This window comes from Hyperoodon ampullatus (assembly GCF_949752795.1).
Source record: "Hyperoodon ampullatus genome assembly, chromosome: 12".
NCBI classification, from domain to species: domain Eukaryota; kingdom Metazoa; phylum Chordata; class Mammalia; order Artiodactyla; family Ziphiidae; genus Hyperoodon; species Hyperoodon ampullatus.
In genome coordinates this window covers 8,898,410-8,922,227 of record NC_136925.1, presented here as the reverse complement: position 1 = coordinate 8,922,227, position 23,818 = coordinate 8,898,410, and the positions used below count along the sequence as shown (strand labels likewise).

General features: G+C 39.8%; 1 protein-coding gene across 1 annotated transcript in view; it reads left to right on the top strand.

Annotated features, from left to right (window-relative positions):
- The window catches only part of KCNQ5 (potassium voltage-gated channel subfamily Q member 5), a gene marked incomplete at both ends in the record, with an annotated part of 576,625 nt that overhangs the window by 396,108 nt on the left and 156,699 nt on the right, over nt 1-23,818 (top strand). The window contains one exon of the mRNA XM_079716089.1: nt 20,680-20,806. Within this exon, the coding sequence (XP_079572215.1) occupies nt 20,680-20,806 (127 nt within the window). The remainder of the gene's footprint in view (nt 1-20,679; nt 20,807-23,818) is intronic.

Here is a 23,818-nt window from a genome sequence, read left to right as displayed (position 1 = left end):
TGTGTTTGCCTCTCAGTTCTGGGGGCTGGAAGTCCAAGATCAATGTGCTGGCTGATTCAGGCCCCCGGCGAGAGCCTTCTTCCTGGCTTGTAGATGGCAGCCTTCTCGCTGTGTCCCCCGGTCTCTCTTCCTCTCCTTGTGAGGGCGCTAATCCCATCCAGGAGACCCACACCCATGACCTCATCTGCGCCTCCTCACCTGCCAGAGGCCCCACCTCCTCACACCACCACACGGGGCTCAGGGCTTCCGCACAGGGGCGTTCAGTCCATCACACTGCGTCCCAATGGCTGCCTTGTCACGGGCATCACTCCACCCACAGGAGAAATGCCACCAAAGGGCAACGTAACATTTGCTGTATGGTGACATTTACCTGCTGCTGAAGGCAGGGCTCTCTCTTCACTGAAATACATTGTTCCTTTGTTTTGCGGAATTTTATTTAAAATTTTATAAGTATTTTAAATTTTTATAAGTAAGAACCCATTGCCCTTGCATATTTTCTTGTTATAAAACTAATAGAATGGCCTCATTTTATTTCCAGTAGCAGTGTTCACTTTTAAAAAGTTTTTATTGGAGTATAGTTGATTTGCAATGTTGTGTTAGTTTCAGGTGTACAGCAAAGTGAATCAGTTTTATGTATACATACATCTACTCTTTTTTAGATTCTTTTCCCATAGAGGTCATTACAGAGGATTGAGTAGAGTTCCCTGTGCTATACATCAGGTCCTTGTTGTTTGTCTGTTTTATATATAGTCGTGTGTCTATGTCAATCCCAATCTCCCAATTTATCCCTCCCCCACCTCCCCTGGTAACCATAAGTTTGTTTTCTACATCTGTGACTCTATTTCCGTTTTGTAGATAAGTTCGTTTATACCCCCTTTTTTTAGATTCCTCATGTAAGCAATATCATATGATATTTGTCTTTCTCTGTCTGACTTACTTCATTCAGTATGACAATCTCTAGGTCCCTCCATGTTGCTGCATATGGCATTATTTCATTCCTTTGACATTTAGGTTGCTTCCATGTCCTGGCTATTGTAAATAGTGCTGCAATGAACATTGGGGTGCATATGTCTTTTCAAATTATGGTTTTCTCCAGATATATGCCCAGGAGTGGGATTTCTGGATCATATAGTAGCTCAATTTTTACTTTTTTAAGGAACCTCCATACTATTCTCCATAATGGTTGTACCAGTTTACATTGCCACCAACAGTGTAGGAGGGTTCCCTTTTCTCCACTCCTTCTCCAACATTTATTGTTTGTAGGTTTTCTGATGATGCCCATTCTAACTGGTGTGAGGTGATACCTCATTGTAGTTTTGATTTGCATTTCTCTATTAGTGATGCTGAGCATCTTTCCAAGTATTTGTTGGCCATCTGTATGTCTTCTTTGGAGAAATGTCTATTTAGATCTTCCACCCATTTTTTGATTGGGTTAATTGTTTTTTATGATATTGAGCTGCATAAGCTGTTTGTATATTTTGGAGAGTAATCCCTTGTCAGTTGCTTCATTAGCAAATATTTTCTCCCCTTCTGAAGGTTGTCTTTTCATTTTGTTTATAGTTTCCTTTGCTGTGCAAAAGCTCTTAAGTTTCATTAGGTCCCATTTGTTTATTTTTGTTTTTATTTTCATTACTCTAGGAGGTGGGTCAAAAAAGATCTTGCTGCAATTTGTATCAAAGAGTGTTCTGCCTATGTTTTCTTCTAAGACTTTTATAGTATCTGGCCTTACATTTAGGTCTTTAACCCTTTCAGCTTATTTTTGTATATGGTATCAGGGAGTGTTCTAATTGCATTCTTTTACATGTAGCTGTCCAGTTTTCCCAGCACCACTTATTGAAGAGACTGCCTTTTCTCCATTGTATATTCTTGCCTCCTTTGTCATAGGTTAGGTGACCATAGGTGTGTGGGTTTATCTCTGGACTTTCTATCCTGTTCCATTGATCTATATTTCTGTTTTTGTGCCAGTACCATACTGTTTTAATTGCTGTAGCTTTGTAGTATAGTCTGAAGTCAGGGAGCCTGATTCCTCTAGCTCTGTTTTTCTTTCTCAAGATTGCTTTGGCTATCTGTGGACTTTTGTGTTTCCAAATTGTAAAATTTTTTGTTCTAATCTTGTGAAAAATGCCATTGTCATTTGATAGGGATTGTATTGAATCTGTAGATTGCTTTGGGTAGTATAGTTCTTTTGAAAACATTGATTCTTCCAATCCAAGACCATGGTATATCTCTCCATCTTTCTGTGTCATCTTTTGTTTCTTTCATCAGTATCTTATAGTTTTCTGAGTATAGGTCTTTTGCCTCCTTATGTAGGTTTATTCCTAGGTATTTTATTCTTTTTGATGCAATGGTAAATGGGATTGTTTCTTTAATTTCTCTTTCTGATTTTTCACTGTTAGTGTATAGGAATGCAAGAGATTTCTGTGCATTAATTTTGTATCCTGCAATTTTACCAAATTCCTTGATGAGCTCTAGTAGTTTTCTGGTAGCATCTTTAGGGTTTTCTATGTATAGTATCATGTTATCTGCAGACAGTGACAGTTTAACTTCTTCTTTTCCAATTTGTATTCCTTTTATTTCTTTTTCTTCTCTGATTGCCATGGCTAGGACTTCCAAAACTGTTGAATAATAGTGGCAAGAGTGGACACCCTTGTCGTGTTCCTGATCTTAGAGGAAATGCTTTCAGTTTTTCACCATTGAGAATGATGTTTGCTGTGGGTTTGTCATATATGGCCTTTATTATGTTGAGGTAGGTTCCCTCTATGCTCACTTTCTGGAGAGTTTTCATCATATATGGGTGTTGAATTAATGTTTATTTTAAATTTAAATTTTAAATTCTTTGGGAACAAACTCCTATAGTTCTTGAGAAAAAGAAAAGCCTGTAGGATGATGAGAAATTGACAAATTAGCAACCCTAATCAAATGAAAACTTGGCTTGATTTCACTCATTTGGAAGATTCTCCTGGTGTTCCACTTTGATCTGATTTGGGACTTCTAGCTTCATTTCCAAGTTGAACTGGTTCTTTGGTGATTATTTGGCAAAACCTTAACAGAATGAATATCAGGTTCAGCTCAAGGTGTGGCAAGCTGTTTTTTATTTTTCTGGCTTGGAGTTCATGCCTCAGTGTTTTTGTTCTATCCCTGGCTATACACACACGTGGCTGCATGCAGACACACCTGTACACAAACCTTAAACCAATGAAGGTGTAATTTGGTTAGGGGTGGGGGACCAAAAGGCACTTGGTGAACCTGCCTTCTGTTCCTGCCAGGTGCACTGACAACCTGGGCGCCTCAGCAGAGAGCACTGCTGCTTTGGGTCCTGTGGACCGACCCCACCCTCCTTCCCAGGCTGGCGGAGGGAAAGGTCTAAGCCATCCTTTGCCCTGATGTCAGTGCGACTTTAAGAAGGTGACACATGAACACAGAGGGATCGTCTGGTGGCTCCCTCACATCAGGTGATCATGACAGCACTTGACAGCAACCAACCCATACCTCAGTGTCTAAATTCACTACTGGGGCCTCCCCTCCGCAACTAGGACATATGGGATCCCCTAGGCTGCACTGTGGGGAAGCCAGGAACATCCTCCGGTCCTGTCTACCTGCCAAGGGGTCACCTACCTCCTGCCCCTGTGGCCCCAACACCTGATGAAAACCTTCCCCTAGTCCTTCTTAGGTAACAAAGTGTGACTCAGTCATTCGGGATGGGACATGTTCAAACCACTCCCTTCCCTGTGCCCCTCTGAGAAACCTCTGGATAAATGAACCTCAGAATATAAATGTGGTTAAATGAATTATTTTTCAGAGGGAGATTTACATTTTAAACGGTGTGGAAAACTTGAAAGGACAAATTATTTATAGAGATATTTGGGGAATCAACCAACCAGTAAGGAGGAAATCTAAATTTTCCTGGTGCTCCTGAGACGAATTCTTCTACCAGTGTCTCCCTAAGCCCTCTGGCCAGTGGGGCAACCCAGTTACTGGCTTCAGAACCATCTCAACCATGGTTTACAAAGGTGGGAGCACCGGTGCCCCGTCCTCACCCCACTTGCACTTCTACGCCCCATCCTCTGATCACCCCACTCAGTGTCCGCTTAGTAAATGCTGTCACACCCTCACCACCACCTTCAGTACAGGCATGATCCTGTCCTCGACTTAATCCCTTTGGTAAAAACATTCATTTCCTCAAATTCTCTTCCAATTCACTAACCGTTAATATACCATCCCCCAAAATAAAAAGAATGTGAAGTCAAGCTAGGTTGATGATGGTGTGTGATGGCCTCTAGGTAACAGTAAGCATGTGTTGGGGTCTTTTTCTGTTCTTCAGAGAGACAAAAATCAAATGATTTACTTTTGTATTTTTATTTCCACATTCCGATTTAAGCATTGTACCATTTCTAGATCTTAACTTCATTTCCTCAGTATGTATTATACTAATAGAATTTTCCAAATTACAAAGAATTATAACTACAACCCCTGTGACTGATGCCTTTCTTTGTGATTCACGGCTCAGTTTACATCACAAATCCTTTCCCTGCAGGGGTTATGGGAGGAGGCATGCTCCTGCCAGCCCTGTGGTACTTTAAGTATACATACAAAAAAAGGAGCAAAGATAGCTGGAAACTGATTATGCTGGTATTCTGAGTAAGGACAGTACTTCCAATTTTGTACATTTAATTAGCCACAGCTCTTCAAGAATTGGTGAAAATGTCACGGGGTTTACAATGTCAGCATCTCATCTTCAGAAAAATGCTGTTTGCTGGCATGAAAACAGAAAAAATTAATAGTCACAGCAGACAGCTTGTAGATTAGACAAAGGTCACTGTGTTTTAATGAACAGTGCTATTGATTAATGAGAAAACAACCAGAACATGAGCTGTTAGGCTTGTGAATTTGTACCAAAAAAATCAGTCTGTGCCTAAAACCTCTTTGAGTAACTCAAACACAAGATAACTGCAAGAATATAGTTTAAATCTGAAGTTATACATATCAATGAAATAGCAACATACGAAGATTCTTCCTTAATAGCTAGAAAAGGGGGTTAATGCTGGTTAGTATTCTCAATGGATATTCAAAATAGAACAGAAGACTAGCTCTCCCCTGCCTCTTTTTCTTTCTTTCTTTCTTTCTTTTTTTTGGCTGTGTTGGGTCTTCATTGCTGCGCACGGGGCTACTCTTCGTTGCGGTGCACGGGCTTCTCATTGCGGTCGCTTCTCTTGTTTCAGAGCATGGGTTCTAGACGCATGGGTTTCAGTAGTTGTGGCCTGTGGCTTAGTTGTGGCTCACGCACTCTAGAGCACAGGCTCAGTGGTTGTGGCACACGGGCTTAGTTGCTCCGCAGCATGTGGGAGCCTCCCAGACCAAGGCTCGAACCCATGTCCTCTGCATTGGCAGGAGGATTCTTAACCACTGTGCCACCAGGGAAGTCCACCTCTTTGGTTTCTTAATTTCTATATGCACTTCCTAAGTCTTTAGGAAGAATAGGAAAGGTACTCTATGTTTCTCTGAGGACAAGTGAGGAAACACTACAACTCCTTCAAGACAGGTGATTAAAATAATAAACATTGCCTTTAGTTCTGTGGAGAGATGTCAAAGCAAAGCTTCCAGGATCTTAAAAGAAGAAATACAGAACCATACTTAATAACACCAGCTTTACATTGCAGCTTCCTCCTAGTAGGTCAAGTACTCTGATTATTATTCCCTAATCTCTTTAGCAACGTTTGAATAAAGGGCATTAGAATAGGAGAAAATATTTGCAAACAAAGCAGCTGACAAAGGATTAATCTCCAAAATATACAAGCAGCTCAATATCAGAAAAACATCCCAATCCAAAAATGGGCAGAAGACCTAAACAGACATTTCTCCAAAGAAGATATACAGATTGCCAACAAACACATGAAAGAATGCTCAACATCACTAATCATTAGAGAAATGCAATTCAAAACTACAGTGAGGTATCACCTCACACCAGTCAGAATGAGCAACATCAAAAAATGTACAAACAGGGGCTTCCCTGGTGGCGCAGTGGTTGAGAGTCCACCTGCCGATGCAGGGGACACGGGTCCGTGCCCCGGTCCGGGAAGATCCCACATGCCGTGGAGCGACTAGGCCCGTGAGCCATGGCCGCTGAGCCTGCATGTCCGGAGCCTGTGCTCCGCAACGGGAGAGACCACAACAGTGAGAGGCCTGCGTACCCCCCCAAAAAAAAAAAATGTACAAACAATAAATGCTAGAGAGGGTGTGGAGAAAAGGGAACCCTCTTGCACTGTTGGTGGGAATGTAAATTGATACCGCCACTATGGAGAACAGTATGGAGATTCCTTAAAAAACTAAAAATAGAATTACCATACAACCCAGCAATCCCACTACTGGACATATACCCTGAGAAAACCATAATTCAAAGAGTCATGTATCACAATGTTCATTGCAGCTCTATTTACAATAGCCAGAACATGGAAGCAACCTAAGTGTCCATCGATAGATGGATTGGTAAAGAAGATGTGGCACATATATACAATGGAATATAAAAATTCCACAATGGAATATTAGTCAGCCATTAGTCATATCATAAAAAGAACTGAAATTGAGTTATTTGTAGTGAGGTGGATTCACCTAGAGACTGTCATACTGAGTGAAGTAAGTCAGAAAGAGAAAAACAAATACTGTATGCCAACACATATATATGTAATCTTAAAAAAAAAAAAAGCTTCTGACAGGACAGGAATAAGGATGCAGACGTAGAGAATGGACTTGAGGACACGGAGAGGGGGAAGGGTAAGCTGGGACAAAGTGAGAGAGTGGCATGGACATACATGCACTACCAAATGTAAGATAGGTAGCTAGTGGGAAGCAGGTGCATAGCACAGGGAGATCAGCTCGGTGCTTTGTGACCACCTAGAGGGGTGGGATAGGGAGGGTGGGAGGGAGATGCAAGAGGGAGGAGATATGGGTATGTATGTATACATATAGCTGATTCACTTTGTTATACTGCAGAAACTTACACACCAGTGTAAAGCAATTATACTCGAATAAAGATGTTAAAAAAAAAAAAGTGAGAGAAAATGAGCTGATTGATCCTGAGGTACAGCAGCAAAGGCAGCAGAACCTGTGTCTCCGCTGCCCAGCAAAGGTCAGGAGAACTTCTTACCAAATAGAAGTCATTTCAAATGAGCATAACAGATGTTTGTATTTTTAGCTGATTGGAAGATAAAATAAGGAGACCCATCCAAAGGGTCATTTGGAGCCATGAAACCAAAACACAGTGAGCTCAGATCCAGTAACTGGACATGAAGAAGAACGTTTCCTCTTTGGGGGTGGCCCCACTGAGCTACATGATGGGGAATGACTTTTTTTTAATTGCATTTTTTGTGAGGTAATTGTAGGCCCACATGTAGTTGTAAGAAATAACATGGAGATATTCTATGTACACTTTACCCAGTTTCCCCAAATGATAACATTTTGTGAAACTATAGGGTAATATCACGACCAGGGTGATAACACTGATACAATCCACAGATCTGATTCAGATTTCCCCAGTTTTGCCTGGGGTATTTATATTTGGACATGCATGTGTTTGTATGTTGGTATTTAGTTCTGTACAATTTTAACACGTGTGGAGGCTCATATATCTCTGGTCACAGTCAACACACCAAACAGTTCCATCACCACAGGATTTCTCAGGTCGTCCTTCAATAACTGCACCCACATGCTCCTTCTCCCCCAAACACCCCTCCTCCCTCCATCCCTGACTTCCAGCAACCTCTAAGCTGTTCTGCATTTCTAAAATTTTTCAGTTTAAAAATATTTTGTAGATGGAATAACATGGTATGTAACCTTTGGGATTGCCTTTTTCCCCTCAGCATAATGCCCCAGAGATTCATCCAGGTTGTTGTGTGTGTCAATAGTTTGTTCATTTTTACTGTTGAGTAGTATTCCACTATATGGATGGGCCACAGCTTGTTTAACCATTCACGTGTTCAGGACATCTGGGCTGTTTCTGGGTTTTGGTCATTATGAATAAATCCACTATGAACATTCGTGTACAGGTGTTTGTATAAACATAAGTTTTCATTTCTCTGGCATGAATGCCCAAGAGTACAATTATTGAGTCATATAGTAACTGCATGTTTAATTATATAAGAAACTATCAAGCTGTTTTCCAGAGTGGCTACATCATTTTACATTCTCACCAACAATGCACAAGAAATCTAGTTTCTGCACATTCTCTCCAGCATTTTGTGTTGGCACTATTTTTAATTTTAGCCATTTTGATAAGTATGTGGTGTTATCTTGTGTTTTAATTTGCATTTCCTACATGGCTGATGATGTTGAATATTTTGTCATGTGCTCGTTTCCCATCCATTTTCCTCTTTAGTGAAATGGCTGTTCATGTCTTTTGCTCATTTTCTAGTTGAACTGTTTTTTACTGTTGAGTTTTGAGAGTTTTAATATTTTCTAGATACTAGTCCTTTGTCATATCTGTGCTTTGAGAATATTTTCTCTCAGCCTACAGTTTGTCTTTTCAACCTCTCTACTTTTTTAAAATTCTTAATAGTCATCCATTTTATACACATCAGTGTATACATGTCAATCCCAATCGCCCAATTCATCCCCCAACCACCACCACCCACCCCGTCACTTTCCCCGCTTGGTGTCCATACGTTTATTCTCTACATCTGTGTCTCAATTTCTGCCCTGCAAACTGGTTCCTCTGTACCATTTTCCTAGGTTCCACATATATGTGTTAATATATGATATTTGTTTTTCTCTTTCTGACTTACTTCACTCTGTATGACAGTCTCTAGATCCATCCACGTCTCTACAAATGACCCAATTTTGTTCCTTTTTATGGCTGAGTAATATTCCATTGTATATATGTCCCACATCTTCTTTATCCATTCGTCTGTCGATGAGCATTTAGGTTGCTGCCATGACCTGGCTGTTGTAAATAGTGCTGCAGTGAACATTGAGGTGCATGTGTCTTTTTGAATTATGGTTTTCTCTGGGTATATGCCCAGTAATGGGATTGCTGGGTCATATGGTAGTTCTATTTTTAGTTTTTTAAGGAACCTCCATACTGTTCTCCATAGTGGCTGTATCAATTTACATTCCCACCAACAGTGCAAGAGGGTTCCCTTTTCTCCACACCCTCTCCAGAATTTGTTGTTTGTAGATGTTCTGATGATGCCCATTCTCACTGGTGTGAGGTGATACCTCCTTGTAGTTTTGATTTGCATTTCTCTAATAATTAGTGATGTTGAGCAGCTTTTCATGTGCTTCGTGGCCATCTGTACGTCTCTTTTAGAGAAATGTCTATTTAGCTCTTCTGCCCATTTTTGCACTGGGTTGTTTGTTTTTTTAATATTGAGCTGCATGAGCTGTTTATATATATTGAAGATTAACCCTTTGTCCATTGATTCGTTTGCAAATATTTTCTCCCATTCTGAGGGGTGTCTTTTCATCTTGTTTATGGTTTCCTTTGCTGTGCAAAAGCTTTTAAGTTTCATTAGGTCCCGTTTGTTTATTTTTGTTTTTATTTCCATTACTCTAGGAGGTAGATCAAAAAAGATCTTGCTGTGATTTATGTCAAAGAGTGTTCTTCCTATGTTTTCCTCTAAGAGTTTTATAGTGTCTGGTCTTACCTTTAGGTCTCTAATCCATTTTGAGTTTATTTTTGTGTATGGTGTTAGGGAGTGTTCTAATTTCATTCTTTTACATGTAGCTGTCCAGTTTTCCCAGCACCACTTATTGAAGAGACTGTCTTTTCTCCATTGTATATACTTGCCTCCTTTGTCATAGATTAGTTGACCACAGGTGCATAGGTTTATCTCTGGGCTCTTTATCTTGTTCCATCGATCTGTATTTCTGTTTTTGTGCCACTACCATATTGTCTTGATTACTGTAGCTTTGTAGTATTGTCTGAAGTCAGGGGGTCTGATTCCTCCAGCTCCACTTTTCTCCCTCAAGACTGCTTTGGCTATTAGGAGTCTTTTGTGTCTCCATACAGATTTTACGATTTTTTGTTCTAGTTCTGTAAAAAATTCCATTGGTAATTTGATCAGGATTGCATTGAATCTGTAGATTGCTTTGGGTAGTATAGTCATTTTCACAATATTGATTCTTCCAATCCAAGAACATGGTATATCTCTCCATCTGTTGGTATCATCTTTACTTTCTTTCGTCAGTGTCTTATAGTTTTCTGCATACATGTGTTTTGTCTCCCTAGGTAGGTTTATTCCTAGGTATTTTATTCTTATTGTTGCAATGGTAAATGGGAGTGTTTCCTTAATTGCTCTTTCAGATTTTTCATCGTTAGTATATACGAATGCAAGAGATTTCTGTGCATTAACTTTTGTACCCTGCAGTTTTACCAAATTCATTGATTAGCTCTAGTAGTTTTCTGGTGGCATCTTTAGGATTCTCTATGTATAGTATCATGTCATCTGCAAACAGTGACAGTTTTACTTCTTCTTTTCCAATTTGTATTGCTTTTATTTCTTTTTCTTCTCTGATTGCCGTGACTAGGGCTTCCAAAACTATGTTGAATAATAGTGGTGAGACTGGACATCCTTGTCTTCTTCCTGATCTTAGCGGAAATGCTTTCAGTTTTTCACCATTGAGAATGATGTATGCTGTGGGTTTATCGTATATGACCTTTATTATTTTGAGGTAGGTTCCCTCTGTGCCCACTTTCTGGAGAGCTTTTTATCATAAATGGGTGTTGAATTTTGTCAAAAGCTTTTTCTGCATCTATTGAGATGATCATATGGCTTTAATTCTTCAATTTGTTAATATGGTGTATCACATTGATTGATTTACGTATACTGAAGAATCCTTGCATCCCTGGTATAAATCCCACTTGATCATGATGTATGATGCTTTTAATGTGTTGTTGGATTCTCTTAGTATTATGTTGAGGATTTTTGCATCTATATTCATCAGTGATATTGGTCTGTAATTTTTTTTTTTTGTAGTATCTTTGTCTGGTTTTGGTATCCGAGTGATAGTGGCCTCATAGAATGAGTTTGGGAGTGTTCTTTCCTCTGCAACTTTTTGGAAGAGTTTGAGAAGGATGGGTGTTAGCTCTTCTCTAAATGTTTGATAGAATTCACCTGTGAAGCCATGTGGTCCGGGACTTTTGTTTGTTGGAAGATTTTTAATCACAATGTCATTAATGTCATTTTTCAATGTCATTACTTATGATTAGTCTGTTCATATTTTCTATTTCTTCCTAGTTCAGTCTTGGAAGCTTATACCTTTCTAAGAATTTGTCCATTTCTTCCAGGTTGTCCATTTTAATGGCATAGAGTTGCTTGTAGTAGTCTCTTAGGATGCTTTGTATTTCTGCAGTGTCTGTTGTAACTTCTTTTTCTGCGGTGTCTGTTGTAACTTCTCCTTTTTCATTTCCAGTTTTATTGATTTGAGTCCTCTCCCTCTTTTTCTTGATGAGTCTGGCTAAAGGTTTATCAATTTTGTTTATCTTCTCAAAGAACCAGCTTTTAGTTTTATTGATCTTTGGTATTGTTTTCTTTGTTTCTACTTCATTTATTTCTGCTCTGATCTTTATGATGTCTTTCCTTCTGCTAACTTTGGGTTTTGTTTGTTCTTCTTTCTCTAGTTCCTTAAGGCATAAGGTTATTTGAGATGTTTATTTGAGATGTTTCTTGTTTCTTGAGGTAGGCTTGTATAGCTATAAACTTCCCTCTTAGAACTGCTTTTGCTGCACCACATAGGTTAGGATCATCGTGTTTTTGTTGTCATTTGTCTCTAGGTATGTTTTGATTTCGTCTTTGATTTCTTTGGTGATCTCTTCGTTATTTAGTAACGTATTGTTTAGCCTCTATGTGTTTGTGCTTTTTACATTTTTTTTCCCTGTAACTGATTTCTAATCTCATAGCATTGTGGTCAGAAAAGATACTTGATATGATTTCAATTTTCTTAGATTTACTGAGGCTTGATTTGTGACCCAAGATGTGATCTATCTTGGAGAATGTTCTGTGTACTTTTGAGAAGAAAATGTAACCTGCTGTTTTTGGATGGAATGTCCTGTAAATATCAATTAAATCTTTCTGGTCTATTGTGTCATTTAAAGCTTGTGTTTCCTTATTAATTTTCTGTTTGGATGATCTGTCCATTGGCGTAAGTGAGGTGTTAAAGTCCCCCACTACTATTGTGTTATTGTGGATTTCCTCTTTTATAGCTGTTAGCAGTTGCCTTATGTATTGAGGTGCTCCTATGTTGGGTGCATATATATTTATAATTGTCATATATTCTTCTTAGATTGATCCCTTGATCATTATGTCCTTTCTTGTCTCTTGTAACATTCTTTATTTTAAAGTCTATTTTACCTGATATGAGTATTGCTACTCCAGCTTTCTTTTGATATCCATTTGCATGGAATATCTTTTTCCATCCCCTCACTTTCAGTCTGTGTGTGTCCCTAGGTCTCAAGTGGGTCTCTTGTATACAGCATATATATGGGTCTTGTTTTTGTATCCATTCAGCAAGCCTGTGTCTTTTGGTTGGAACATTTAATCCATTCACGTTTAAGGTAATTATCGATATGTATGTTCCTATGACCATTTTCTGAATTGTTTTGGGTTTGTTTTTGTAGTTCCTTTTCTTCTCTTGTGTTTCCCACTTCGAGAAGTTCCTTTCACATTTGTTGTAGAGCTGGTTTGGTGGTGCTGAATTCTCTTAGCTTTTGCTTGTCTGTAAAGCTTTTGATTTCTCCATGGAATCTGAATGAGATCCTTGCCAGGTAGAGTAATCTTGGTTGTAGGTTCTTCCCTTTCATCACTAAATATGTCATCCCACTCCCTTCTGGCTTGTAGAGTTTCTGCTGAGAAATCAGCTGTTAACCTTATGGGAGTTCCCTTGTATGCTCTTTGTCATTTCTCTCTTGCTGCTTTCAATAATTTTTCTTTGTCTTTAATTTTTACCAATTTGATTACTATGTGTTTCAGCGTGATTCTCCTTGGGTTTATCCTGCCTGGGACTCTCTGCACTTCCTGGATTGGGTGGCTATTTCCTTTCCCATGTTAGGGAAGTTTTCGACTGTAATCGCTTCAGATATTTTCTCAGGTCCTTTCTCTCTCTCTTCTCCTCTGGGACCCCTATAATGCGAATGTTTTTACGTTTAATGTTGTCCCAGAGGTCTCTTAGGCTGTCTTCATTTCTTTTCATTCTTTTTTCTTTATTCTGTTCTGCAGCAGTGAATTCTACCATTCTGTCTTCCAGGTCATTTATCCTTTCTTCTGCCTCAGTTATTCTTCTATTGATTCATTCTAGTGTAGTTTTCATTTCAGTTGTTGTATTGTTCATCTCTCTTTGTTTGTTCTTTAATTCTTCTAGGTCTTTGTTAAACATTTCTTGTATCTACTCCATCTTTGCCTCCATTCTTTTTCCAAGGTCCTGGAACATCTTCACTATCATTATTCTGAATTCTTTTTGTGGAAGTTTCCCTATCTCCACTTCATTTAGTTGTTTTTCTGGGGTTTTATCTTGTTCCTTCATCTGGTACATAGCCCTCTGCCTTGTCATCCTGTCTATCTTTCTGGCAATGTGGTTTTTGTTCCACAGGCTGCAGGATTGTAGTTCTTCTTGCTTCTGCTGTCTGCCCTCTGGTGGATGAGGCTATCTAAGAGGCTTGTGCAAGTTTCCTGATGGGAGGGACTGGTGGTGGGTAGAGCTGGGTGTTGCTCTGGTGGGCAGAGCTCAGTAAAACTTTAATCCGCTTGTCTGCTGATGGGTGGGGCTGGGTTCCCTCCCTGTTGGTTTTTTGGTCTGAGGCAACCCAACACTGGAGCCTGCCCAGGCTCTTTGGTGGGGCTAATGGCGGACTCTGGGAGGGCTCATGCCAAGTAGTACTTCGCAGAACTTCTGCTGCCAGTGTCCTTGTCCTCACGGTGAGACAGGGCCACCCCCCACCTCTGCAGGAGACCCTCCAACACTAGCAGGTAGGTCTGGTTCTGTCTCCCCTGGGGTCACTGCTCCTTCCCCTGGCTCCCAATGTGCACAGTACTTTGTGTGTGCCCTCCATGAGTGGAGTCTCTGTTTCCCACAGTCCTGTCAAAATCCTGCAATCAAATCCCACCAGCCTTTGAAGTCTGATTCTCTAGGAATTCCTCCTCCCGTTTCTGGACTCCCAGGTTTGGAAGCCTGACGTGGGGCTCAGAACCCTCACTCCAGTGGGTGGACTTCTGTGGTATAAGTGTTCTCCAGTTTATGAGTCACCCACCCAGCAGTTATGAGATTTGATTTTATTGTGATTGTGCCCCTCCTACAATCTCTTTGTGGCTTCTCCTTTGTCTTTCGATGTGGGGTGTCTTTTTTGGTGTGTTCCAGTGTCTTCCTGTCAATGATTGATCAGCAGTTAGTTGTGATTCTTGTGCTCTCGCAAAAGGGGGTGATCCTCTCTACTTCTGATGAAGTCCAATTTATCAATTTTTCCTTTCCTTACTTATGCTTTTGGTGTAAAGTCAAAGAACTCTTTGCTTAGCTCAATTCCTAAAATTTTTCTCTTATGTTTTTTACTGAAAGTTGTATAGTTTTAACACTTAAGCCCATGATCCATTTTGAATCAATTTTTGTATAAAGTGTGAGATATAGATAGAGGTTCATTTTATTGTATATGGATGTCCAATTGTCCCAGCACTGCTTATTGAAGGGCTATTTCTTCTTCCTTTGAATTACTTATGTACCTTTATCAAATAATCCATTGAGCATGCTTGTCTGAGTGTATTTCTAGGTTCTCTGTTGTGCTCCATCATTCTCTATGTGTCTGTCCCTCTGCCAAGACCACACAGTACTGATTATTAGAGCTACATAGCGGGCCTTAATATCAGATAAAGTGATTCCTCCCACTTCATTCTCTTTTTTCAGGATTATTTTTAGCTATTCTAGGGCCTGTGCCTTTCCATATCAACTTTAGAATAAGTTTCTTTATGTCTACAAAAAAAGAAAAACTTGCTAGGAGTTTGATAGGAATTTCATTAAACCTACACATCAATTTGGGAAGAGCTGACATCTTTATTATGTTGAATCTTCCAATTCATGAACATGGTATTTCTATTTACTTAGGTCTCGTCTGCTTTCTTTTACCAATGTTTTGTAATTTTCAGCCTGCATACCCTGTTTGTTTGTTTGTTAAGTGCATAGCTAAACATTTAATTTCTTTGGAATGATCGTAAATAATATTGTGCTTTTAATTTTGGCTTCCACATCCTTACTGTTAGTATGCAGACATCTGATTGGTTTTTGTATATTGATCTTGTATCTTTCAACCTTACTGAACTCACTGATTATTTCTAAGAGTCTTTTGGTAGATTCCTTGAGATTTTCTCTGTAGACAATTATGCATCTGCAAATATAGACTATTTTATGTCTGTCTTTCCAGTTGTATGCCTTTTATTTCTTTTACTTGCCTTATTACTGTGACTATATTTTGCAACTATGTTGAATAAGAGTGATGAAACTAACATCTTTCTGTGTTCTTGATTTTTGGAGAAAAGCTTTCAGTCTTTCATCATTAAGTATGACATTAGCTGTAAGGGTTTTGTAGATTCTATTTATCAATTTGAGATAGTAAACCTCTATTTCTGACTTGCTGGGAGTTTTTATCATGAATGGGAAAATTGGATATCCATATGCAGAAGAATGAAATTGGACCCTTATCTCACACCACATACAAAAGTCAACTCAAAATAGATGAAAGACTTAAACATAAGGCCTGCAACTATAATACTATTAGAAGAAAACATAGGGAAGGAGCTTCTTTTTTTAAAAATTTTTATTGAGTATAGTTGATTTACAACATTGTGTTAGTTTTAAGTGTACAGCAAAGTGAATCTATTATACATATACATATATCCACTCTTTTTAAGGCTCTTTTCCCATATAGGCCATTACAAAGTACTGAGTAGAGTTCCCTGTGCTCTACAGTAGGTCCTTATTGGTTATCTTATATATAGTCGTGTGTATATGTCAATCCCAATTCTTTCAATTTATCCCTCCCCACCCCCGTACCCCCGGGTAACCATAAGTTTATTTTCTACATCTGTGACTCTATTTCTGTTTTAAGATAAGTTCATTTGTACCCTTTTTTTAGATTCCACATATAAGTGATATCATGATGTTTGCCTTTCTCTGTCTGACATAGGGAAGGAGCTTCTTGACATTGGTCTGGGCAATGATTTTTTTGTTTTTTAATTAAGGTACAGCTGAGGTACAATATTATATAAGTTTCAGGTGTACAACATAATTATTCACAATTTTGAAGGTTATATTCCCTTTATAGTTATTATAAAATATTGGCTCTATTCCCTGTGTTGTACTATATATCCTGGTAGCTTATTTATTTTATACTTAGTAGTTTGTGCCTCTTAATCCCCTACCCCTATCTTGCCCCTCCCCGTGTCCCTCTCCTCATTGGTAACCACTAGTTTGTTCTCTATATTGGTGAGTCTGTTTATTGTTATATGCACTAGTTAGTTTTATTTTTCAGATTCCACTCATAAGTGATATAATACAGAATTTGTCTTTTGGGTTTTTTTATATGACTCAAAATCACAAAAAACAAAAACAAAAATAAATACGTGGGATTGCATCTAACTTAAAATCTTCTGTACATAAAAGGAAACTATCAACAGAGTGAAGACACAACCTCTGGGATGGGAGAAGACATTTGCACACCAAACATCCGATAAGAAGTTAATATCCAAACATATATGGACCTTCCATAACTCAGTAGCAAAAAATAAAATAAAATAACCTGATTTAAAAATGGGCAACAGGTATTATGAAAAGGTGTCCAACATCACTAATCATCAGAAATGTAAATCAAAACCACGATGAAGATTGGGATTGACATATACACACTACTAATATATAAAATAGATAACTAATAAGAACCTATTGTGTAGCACAGGGAACTCTACTCAATACTCTGTAATGACCTATATGGGAAAAGAATCTAAAAAAGAGTGGATATATGTATATGTATAACTGATTCACTTTGCTGTACACCTGAACCTAACACAACATTGTAAAGCAACTAAAAATTAATTAAGAAATAAAAAGCACAATGAGATATCACCTCATATGTGTTAGAATGGCTGTTATCAAAAAGTTAACAAGTGCTGGAGAGGGTGTGGAGAAAAGGGAGCCCTCGTGCACTGTTGGTGGGAATGTAAATTGATGAAGCCACTACGAAGAACAGTCTGGAGGTTCCTCAGGAAATTAACAATAGAGCTGTCAGAAACCCACTTCTGGTCCTATAGCCAAAGGAAGTGAGGTCAGGATCTCAAAGAGATATCTGCACCCTCATGTTCATTGCAGCATTATTCACAATAGCCAAGATGTGGAAACAACCTTAGTGTCCATCAGTGGACAAATGAATAAAGAAGATGTGAGATAGATAGATAGATAGACAGACAGACAGAGACGGGAGTATTAGTCAGCCTTAAAAACGAAATCCTGCCATTTGCAATAACATGGATGAATTTGGAGGGTGTTATGCTAAGTGAAATAAGTCTGACAGAGAAACAAAAATACTGCATGTTCTCACTTATATGAGGAATCTAAAAAGTCCAACTCATAAAAACAGAAAGTAGAATTATTGCCAGGGACTGGAAGGTGGGCAGGAAGGAGAGATACTAGACAAAGGGCACCAAGTTTCAATTATGCAGGATGAATAAGTCCTGGAGACCTAACATACAGCCTGGTGACTACAGTTAACAATAGTGTTAGTGTGTCCTGGAAATTTGCTAAGAGATTACATTTTAAGTGTTCTCACCAAAAAAAAAAAAAAGTTACCTATGTGAGGTGATGGATATGTTAATTAGCTTGATTATGGTAAACACTTCACAATGTCTACGTACATCAAAACATGGCATTGTACAGCTCACATATGCAGAACTTTTATTTGTCAATTATACCTCAGCAAAGTGGAGAAATGAAAAAAGAGAGAAAAGGTGCTCTTCTTACAATTCCATTCCCCACCAGGTCTGACTGTCAGATTTGGAATCCTTTCCCCCCTCTTTCTCAATAGCACTTTGTTCCTTTTAATTGAAATAAGATGGAAATTTCAGGAAACGAGACAGAATCTGGTCAAAGTGGTTTTCATGCTTTTGCTCCCAGTCGAATCAGCTCAAGTCTCGGGAGGGAGCATCCCCACGTCCTATAGCTCCGGGCCTGAGAGAAATGCTGCACAGACACCTCCCTGCTGCTCACTCGGTGACCAGAGAGTTTGAGGTTATCGCTCACTAAGTCTAAAACCAGGCCCTCCTAAAGAATGCTAAGGAATGCTCTAGTAGGAGAGAATTCTGACCCTAGTCTTACTTCTCCAAGGCAGAAACTGTGACCCTGTAGTGAAATCCAATTACAACTTCCTCTTGCTTTATTTGGAAATGAAGGATTTTTCCCAACATAATTTAAAAAAAATTCAAGAGGCAGTATTCCTGAGCAAGGGACCCTGAATAAAGAATTTGTAGATGTAATTTATCTGCCTCAGGATACAACATAGAAATGATGCAGTGAGGACCTACCCTCCTAAAGTAATAGAATGTTACTTTATTCTAATATTCTTTATTCAATATCTAAAGATTATTGGCCATACATTGGCTGATAGCAGCTATTCCCATGAAAAAGTAAAATCATTCTACTGTAGTGCCAGTTGCTCAGGCCACATTTGGGATTTTCTTAGCTATCCCTGATAATAGGACCCCACAAGTGGAGTGCTAGACTTCCTGGCTCAAGTAGGAGGTGGCGGCCGGGGTAAAATGGCCCTGCCATTAAATGTGCACTGGACACACGGTTGCTGGACACTTGGGGCCTCAGCAGGCTCTGTTTCAGGAAAGAGAAGGATTAAACCAAGCGTGGCCTCCCCAGGGTTCACTCCCAGCTCTTCCTAACGTGGCACTTCAGCCACCTTAATGAATGAATAAACTCAACTACCTAGATATATACTCAAAACTAAAAGCAAAACAAAACAAAACCCTGATATCATCAATGAGTGTGCGTTGACCGTGGCTTTGGTTTTCTGCATAAAGTCGTCTGTGGAGATTTAGCCTACGGGTAGTTTTAAATCACTGTAAGTAAGCAGCCATGATATTGGAGATTTATTTCCCATGATGAGAAATATTTGTGGGTTACTTAGTGCAAAATAACAGAAGGAGAGAATGATGTATCTCTACTAGGCATTTCAAAAGTGCAGTATATCATCACATGCTCTAACTGAAGAAACAGACATTTGCCTGAAACTTGCAACAAAAATGCCATTTTTCTAAATTTGATAACAGTTTTTATCTTGGGACGTGAGAGGAGGGGGAGTGGCTTGGGACTACTTTGTACATTCAGCACGTCTGTGATGTTTAGAGACTTTAATAAAAACCATGTATCACTTTTATAATTAAGCAATTATAACAAAAATCAAGTAATAAATATTGTTCTACATCATAAGTGCTGACTCAACCCTTGTTTAAAGACGAGAGATTCAAAAAAAAAAAACAAGAGAGGGAAATATTTTTAAAGGAAAACAACTCAAATGTGATAAACTCAGTGCCTGCCCCTATAAAGGGACAACAAGGTGACTGTGACAGGTCTGCTCCAGAGGTGCTTTCTTCTGACAGAGTCCCGTGGTTTCTCAGTCTGTGACCCACATTTAATGAGCCTCTTTAGTAGGCCTTCCCCAGGGTTCACTCACAACTCTTCCTAGATAATCTCAAAGCCCTCCTGCTGGAGCAAGTGTTATTTTCTAGGCAGCTTTCACCAAAGGGCAGCCTAATAATTAAGAAGCTTCAGATCCAGAGGCTTCAGGGTCTCATTTCTATCAAAGGATGTATGTGCCACACACAACAACACTGTCAAAACTTGCTGTCTTATAAGGAGATTTTGAATCGTAACAAAAGAACTCAGTATCCTCCTAAATATTAACTTCTCCTTCTCTGAGAACAACTCTTAAGGGCTCAGGGATTATGTCACTCCTTGCAGCAAAATGAGGGTCTGTTTTCTGTAAAACTGTGAAGCTGTGTTTTCAGGGTTCGCTGTTTCATTTCACATATTTTACATGTTACCAGGTTCTAAGGTCAGTTGCACTGTATAGTCAGCTCTCCTTATCTGCAGGTTCCACATCCACAGATGCAACCAACTGTAGATCGAAAATATTTGGAAAAAAAATTCCAGAAAGTTCCAAGAAACAAAACTTGAACTGCATGCCAGCAACTATTTACAAATCATTTAATTGTATTAGGTATTATAAGTAATCTAGAAATGACTTAAAGTATATGGAAGGATGTGTGTAGGTTTTATGTAAACACTACTCCATTTTATATAAGGGACTTGAAATCTGAGGATTTTGGTGTCCATGGGGTCCTGGAACCAATCTTGAGAGACTGCGTATTCCAGACAAGGGGATCTGTAATTCAGCCTGCATATTTAGAATTAAAACAGACTCCTAAACTTGCAAAGCTTTAGAGACTTGAAGAGGAATAGCATTGCATGATAGGAAATACAATTCCATTGTTCTCCGGGTTTAGCTTGATTTGGAAAAAAGGCGATGTTAACTTCAGACTTTAACAACCAGATATTTTAGATGAAGTGCCTGCATGTCCAGACATATCCACAGAGCTTCCTGCTGTGGTTTGATCCGTAATACCTCTCTCTGACATGCCTCATTTGATATTTTAGGAGTTTGTGATGATCGTCGTCTTTGGTTTGGAGTTCATCATTCGAATCTGGTCTGCAGGCTGCTGTTGCCGGTACAGAGGATGGCAAGGAAGACTGAGATTTGCCCGGAAGCCCTTCTGTGTTATAGGTGAATATCAAAGTCCCGGATACCTAGATTTATGACACCGCATCCTTTTCTTCTTCTGTTTCCAGTATCGCAGCGTTTAGTTAATGTTAAAAGCTAACATTCATGGATTATTCACCATGGGCCAGCAATCTCGTGTTTTGAAAGTGCTGACTCATTTAATCCTCTTCATAACATGATGAGGTAGGTATTTTTATTATCCCCATTGTAAGATGAAGAAATTGGGGCACAGAGAGGTGAAGTGAGTTGCTAAAAGTCATGCAGGTACTTAGTGGTGGAGCTGGGATTTGAGCCAGATGGTCTGGCTCTAAAATACCCACTTGTGTCAGGTTAAGTTATGCTGAAATCCATGGTTCTCGAGTGTCGCCCTGAGTTTGGGAGCATTGATTTCCCTAAGTATAAAGACCCCTTTTTGCTCTACAGTGTAAGCAATACCCCTTTTATGCTCTTGATCTGCTGGCACGTATAAGTGTAGTTGTCCTGGTAAAGCATGTTAATGAGCATGCCTCAAGAATAATTACAAGTATGTTTATGCACTGTAACTGTTAGACCTGATGAAGTGTTTATCCTCTGAAATTTGAGTGCCCACCCTGCAGTCCCCGAATAAATATCACATCCCTGCAGCTCCCTGGCTGCTGTCCTTTCAAAGAGATTCCATTCACCTGGGTACCAGCCTGAAATTATAAAACATTCCAGAGTTAAGATCTGGCACCTCTAAGTAATATACTTAAAAGTGGATCATAGGGCTTCCCTGGTGGCGCAGTGGTTGGGAGTCCGCCTGCCGATGCAGGGGACATGGGTTCGTGCCCCGGTCCGGGAAGATCCCACATGCCGCGGAGCGGCTAGGCCCGTGAGCCATGGCCGCTGGGCCTGCACGTCCAGAGCCTGTGCTCCGCAACGGGAGAGGCCACAGCAGTGAGAGGCCCACGTAATGCAAAAAAAAAAAAAAAAAAAAAAAGTGGATCATAAAATTGAAAACCTTAGTCAATTATATCTCAATTTTCAATTAATCGATTAATTTTTTAAGTAAGTTGTCTACATCATGGCCCTTTATCCCTAAATATGTCAGTGTGGGTTTGCCAAAATAAGGACATTCTTTTACCTAACCTTCCATAAATTGGACATTAACACAATACCTTAACTAATCTGCTGGTTGTATCGCGCTTTTGCCAGTTGACCCAATAATGTCACTTGTAGCATTTTCCCTCCAGGGCGGGACCCAGTCTGGGTCACAACTGTGTCTGGTCATCACGCTTCTTTGGTCTCATTCATCTAGAACCGTTCGTCAGCCTTTCTCTGTCTTTCCCAACACTGACATTTTTGAAGAATTTGGCCTATTTTTAAGTAATAGAATGTTATTCCTTTGGGGAAAGCAAAAGAAAACCCTGAATACAAAAGCCTGTTGTTACTGTTGATGTTGTAGTTGCTGCTGTTATTCAACAGCTCCGTTTGGTTTTCTTGCTCTTTTTTCCTTCCCACTTCTTTGGTAGCCATTCAAATCCAAATGCTGAAAGTTCTCAGTGAGGTTTACTTATTTCAACTCTTCCAATCTGAGAAAGTGGGGTTTTTATTTACAAGCTAGTTTAGACTAAGCTCTTCATCAGCAGCTGGTTTGCCATTTTGTTTCAGGAGTTGGGAATTGTTGAGCACCTTTAGTTTCCTCCCTAACCCCTGTTCCTTAAGGAGGAAGTGGAGAAACCCCCTCCACGGGGACTGTAAGAGGAACCCTTTGGCCCATCCTTCCTCCCAGTGCGGTGTGAGTGGCGCACGTCCTGGGCACAGGGAAGCGGGAGGGCTCCCCACACGCATGCACGTTTCCAGAGCCACCGTTCCTTCAACCAGACGTTATGGACATGGGGCTGTGCGGGAAGCCCTGTGGTTACCGCAGTGAATCGAGTGCAATTCTAAGTTACATCAACCTTGAAACATCTTGTTTGGCCTTCACTAACGCAGTCTGTTTGTCCGGCTGCCCCTCTTCTGCCAGAGAGGCGTGGAGGAAAGTGGGCGTCAACACCCAGCCTTGCGGGTCCACCCAGCCCCCAGGCGGGCCCACCCAGCCCCTGAGGTGCATCAGTGAAGGCACTTGATTTTCCTCTGGAGGTTTTTCCTCTTTTTTAATTCCCTGCTCAAGCTACACCACAAAACACTGTAACTCAATGTGGAATTACGGCACAAGAACTTCCTGTCCTATGAGGGACCCAAACAAAACCATTCACAAGGCAGATGGTTTGGCCAGGGCTCACTCAGCTTCTACAGGATAAGGTTGGTTCACGGATGACTGCAGGAACGTTCCATTCCAGGCTTTAAAACCAATTTAAAATTGGTTTTATTCCAATTCCAGAGGCAATGCCAATGTATTTCTGGCTTCTAAGCTAAAAAGCAGATTCTTTCCCAGACGCCTGCTGCCCTTTGATAGCTGTTCTCAGCTACGGATACATCAGCACAACTTAGTCCTTTAATCTTTCTCTTCCTGTCTCGGTTCCGTTCAGGTCTTGTTGTAATGTATGGTTCTGAAGACGACGTTGTCATCTGTAACTTAGCCACCTTTGAGCCTGCCAACTGTGACCTTACAGATTTAGTGTGACATGGTTTAGGTGTGGCTGGAGTTTAGTTACCTCTTCAGGCCTTTTCTTCATTTGGTTATTTGACCTCTAGTGAATCTATTGCTTTGGAAGAAATTTTCATGGATAAATATATAATGAATCCCCATTAGAACAAAAACAAGATTTGTACTTACATTTAGGATAACTATGCGCTTTTCAGTCTTTTTTTTGAGGTATGTGTAATGGTTTGATTCATGGTCCAGATGAAGCAATGAAATAGTGAAATGTGTTCAAACGTGGGTCTTGAGGATGAGGTCAGTAAGATGTAACCTACACAGAGGAACTGAGGTCACCTGCCTGACGGCGGCAGGCTGTAGCACGTGGCTGCTGGGGCCCTTTCTAGGCCTGCTTAATAGGCCGATAAAAAAATGATTGATGTCGGGTTAAACAATAAAGCAAAATGTAAAGTGAA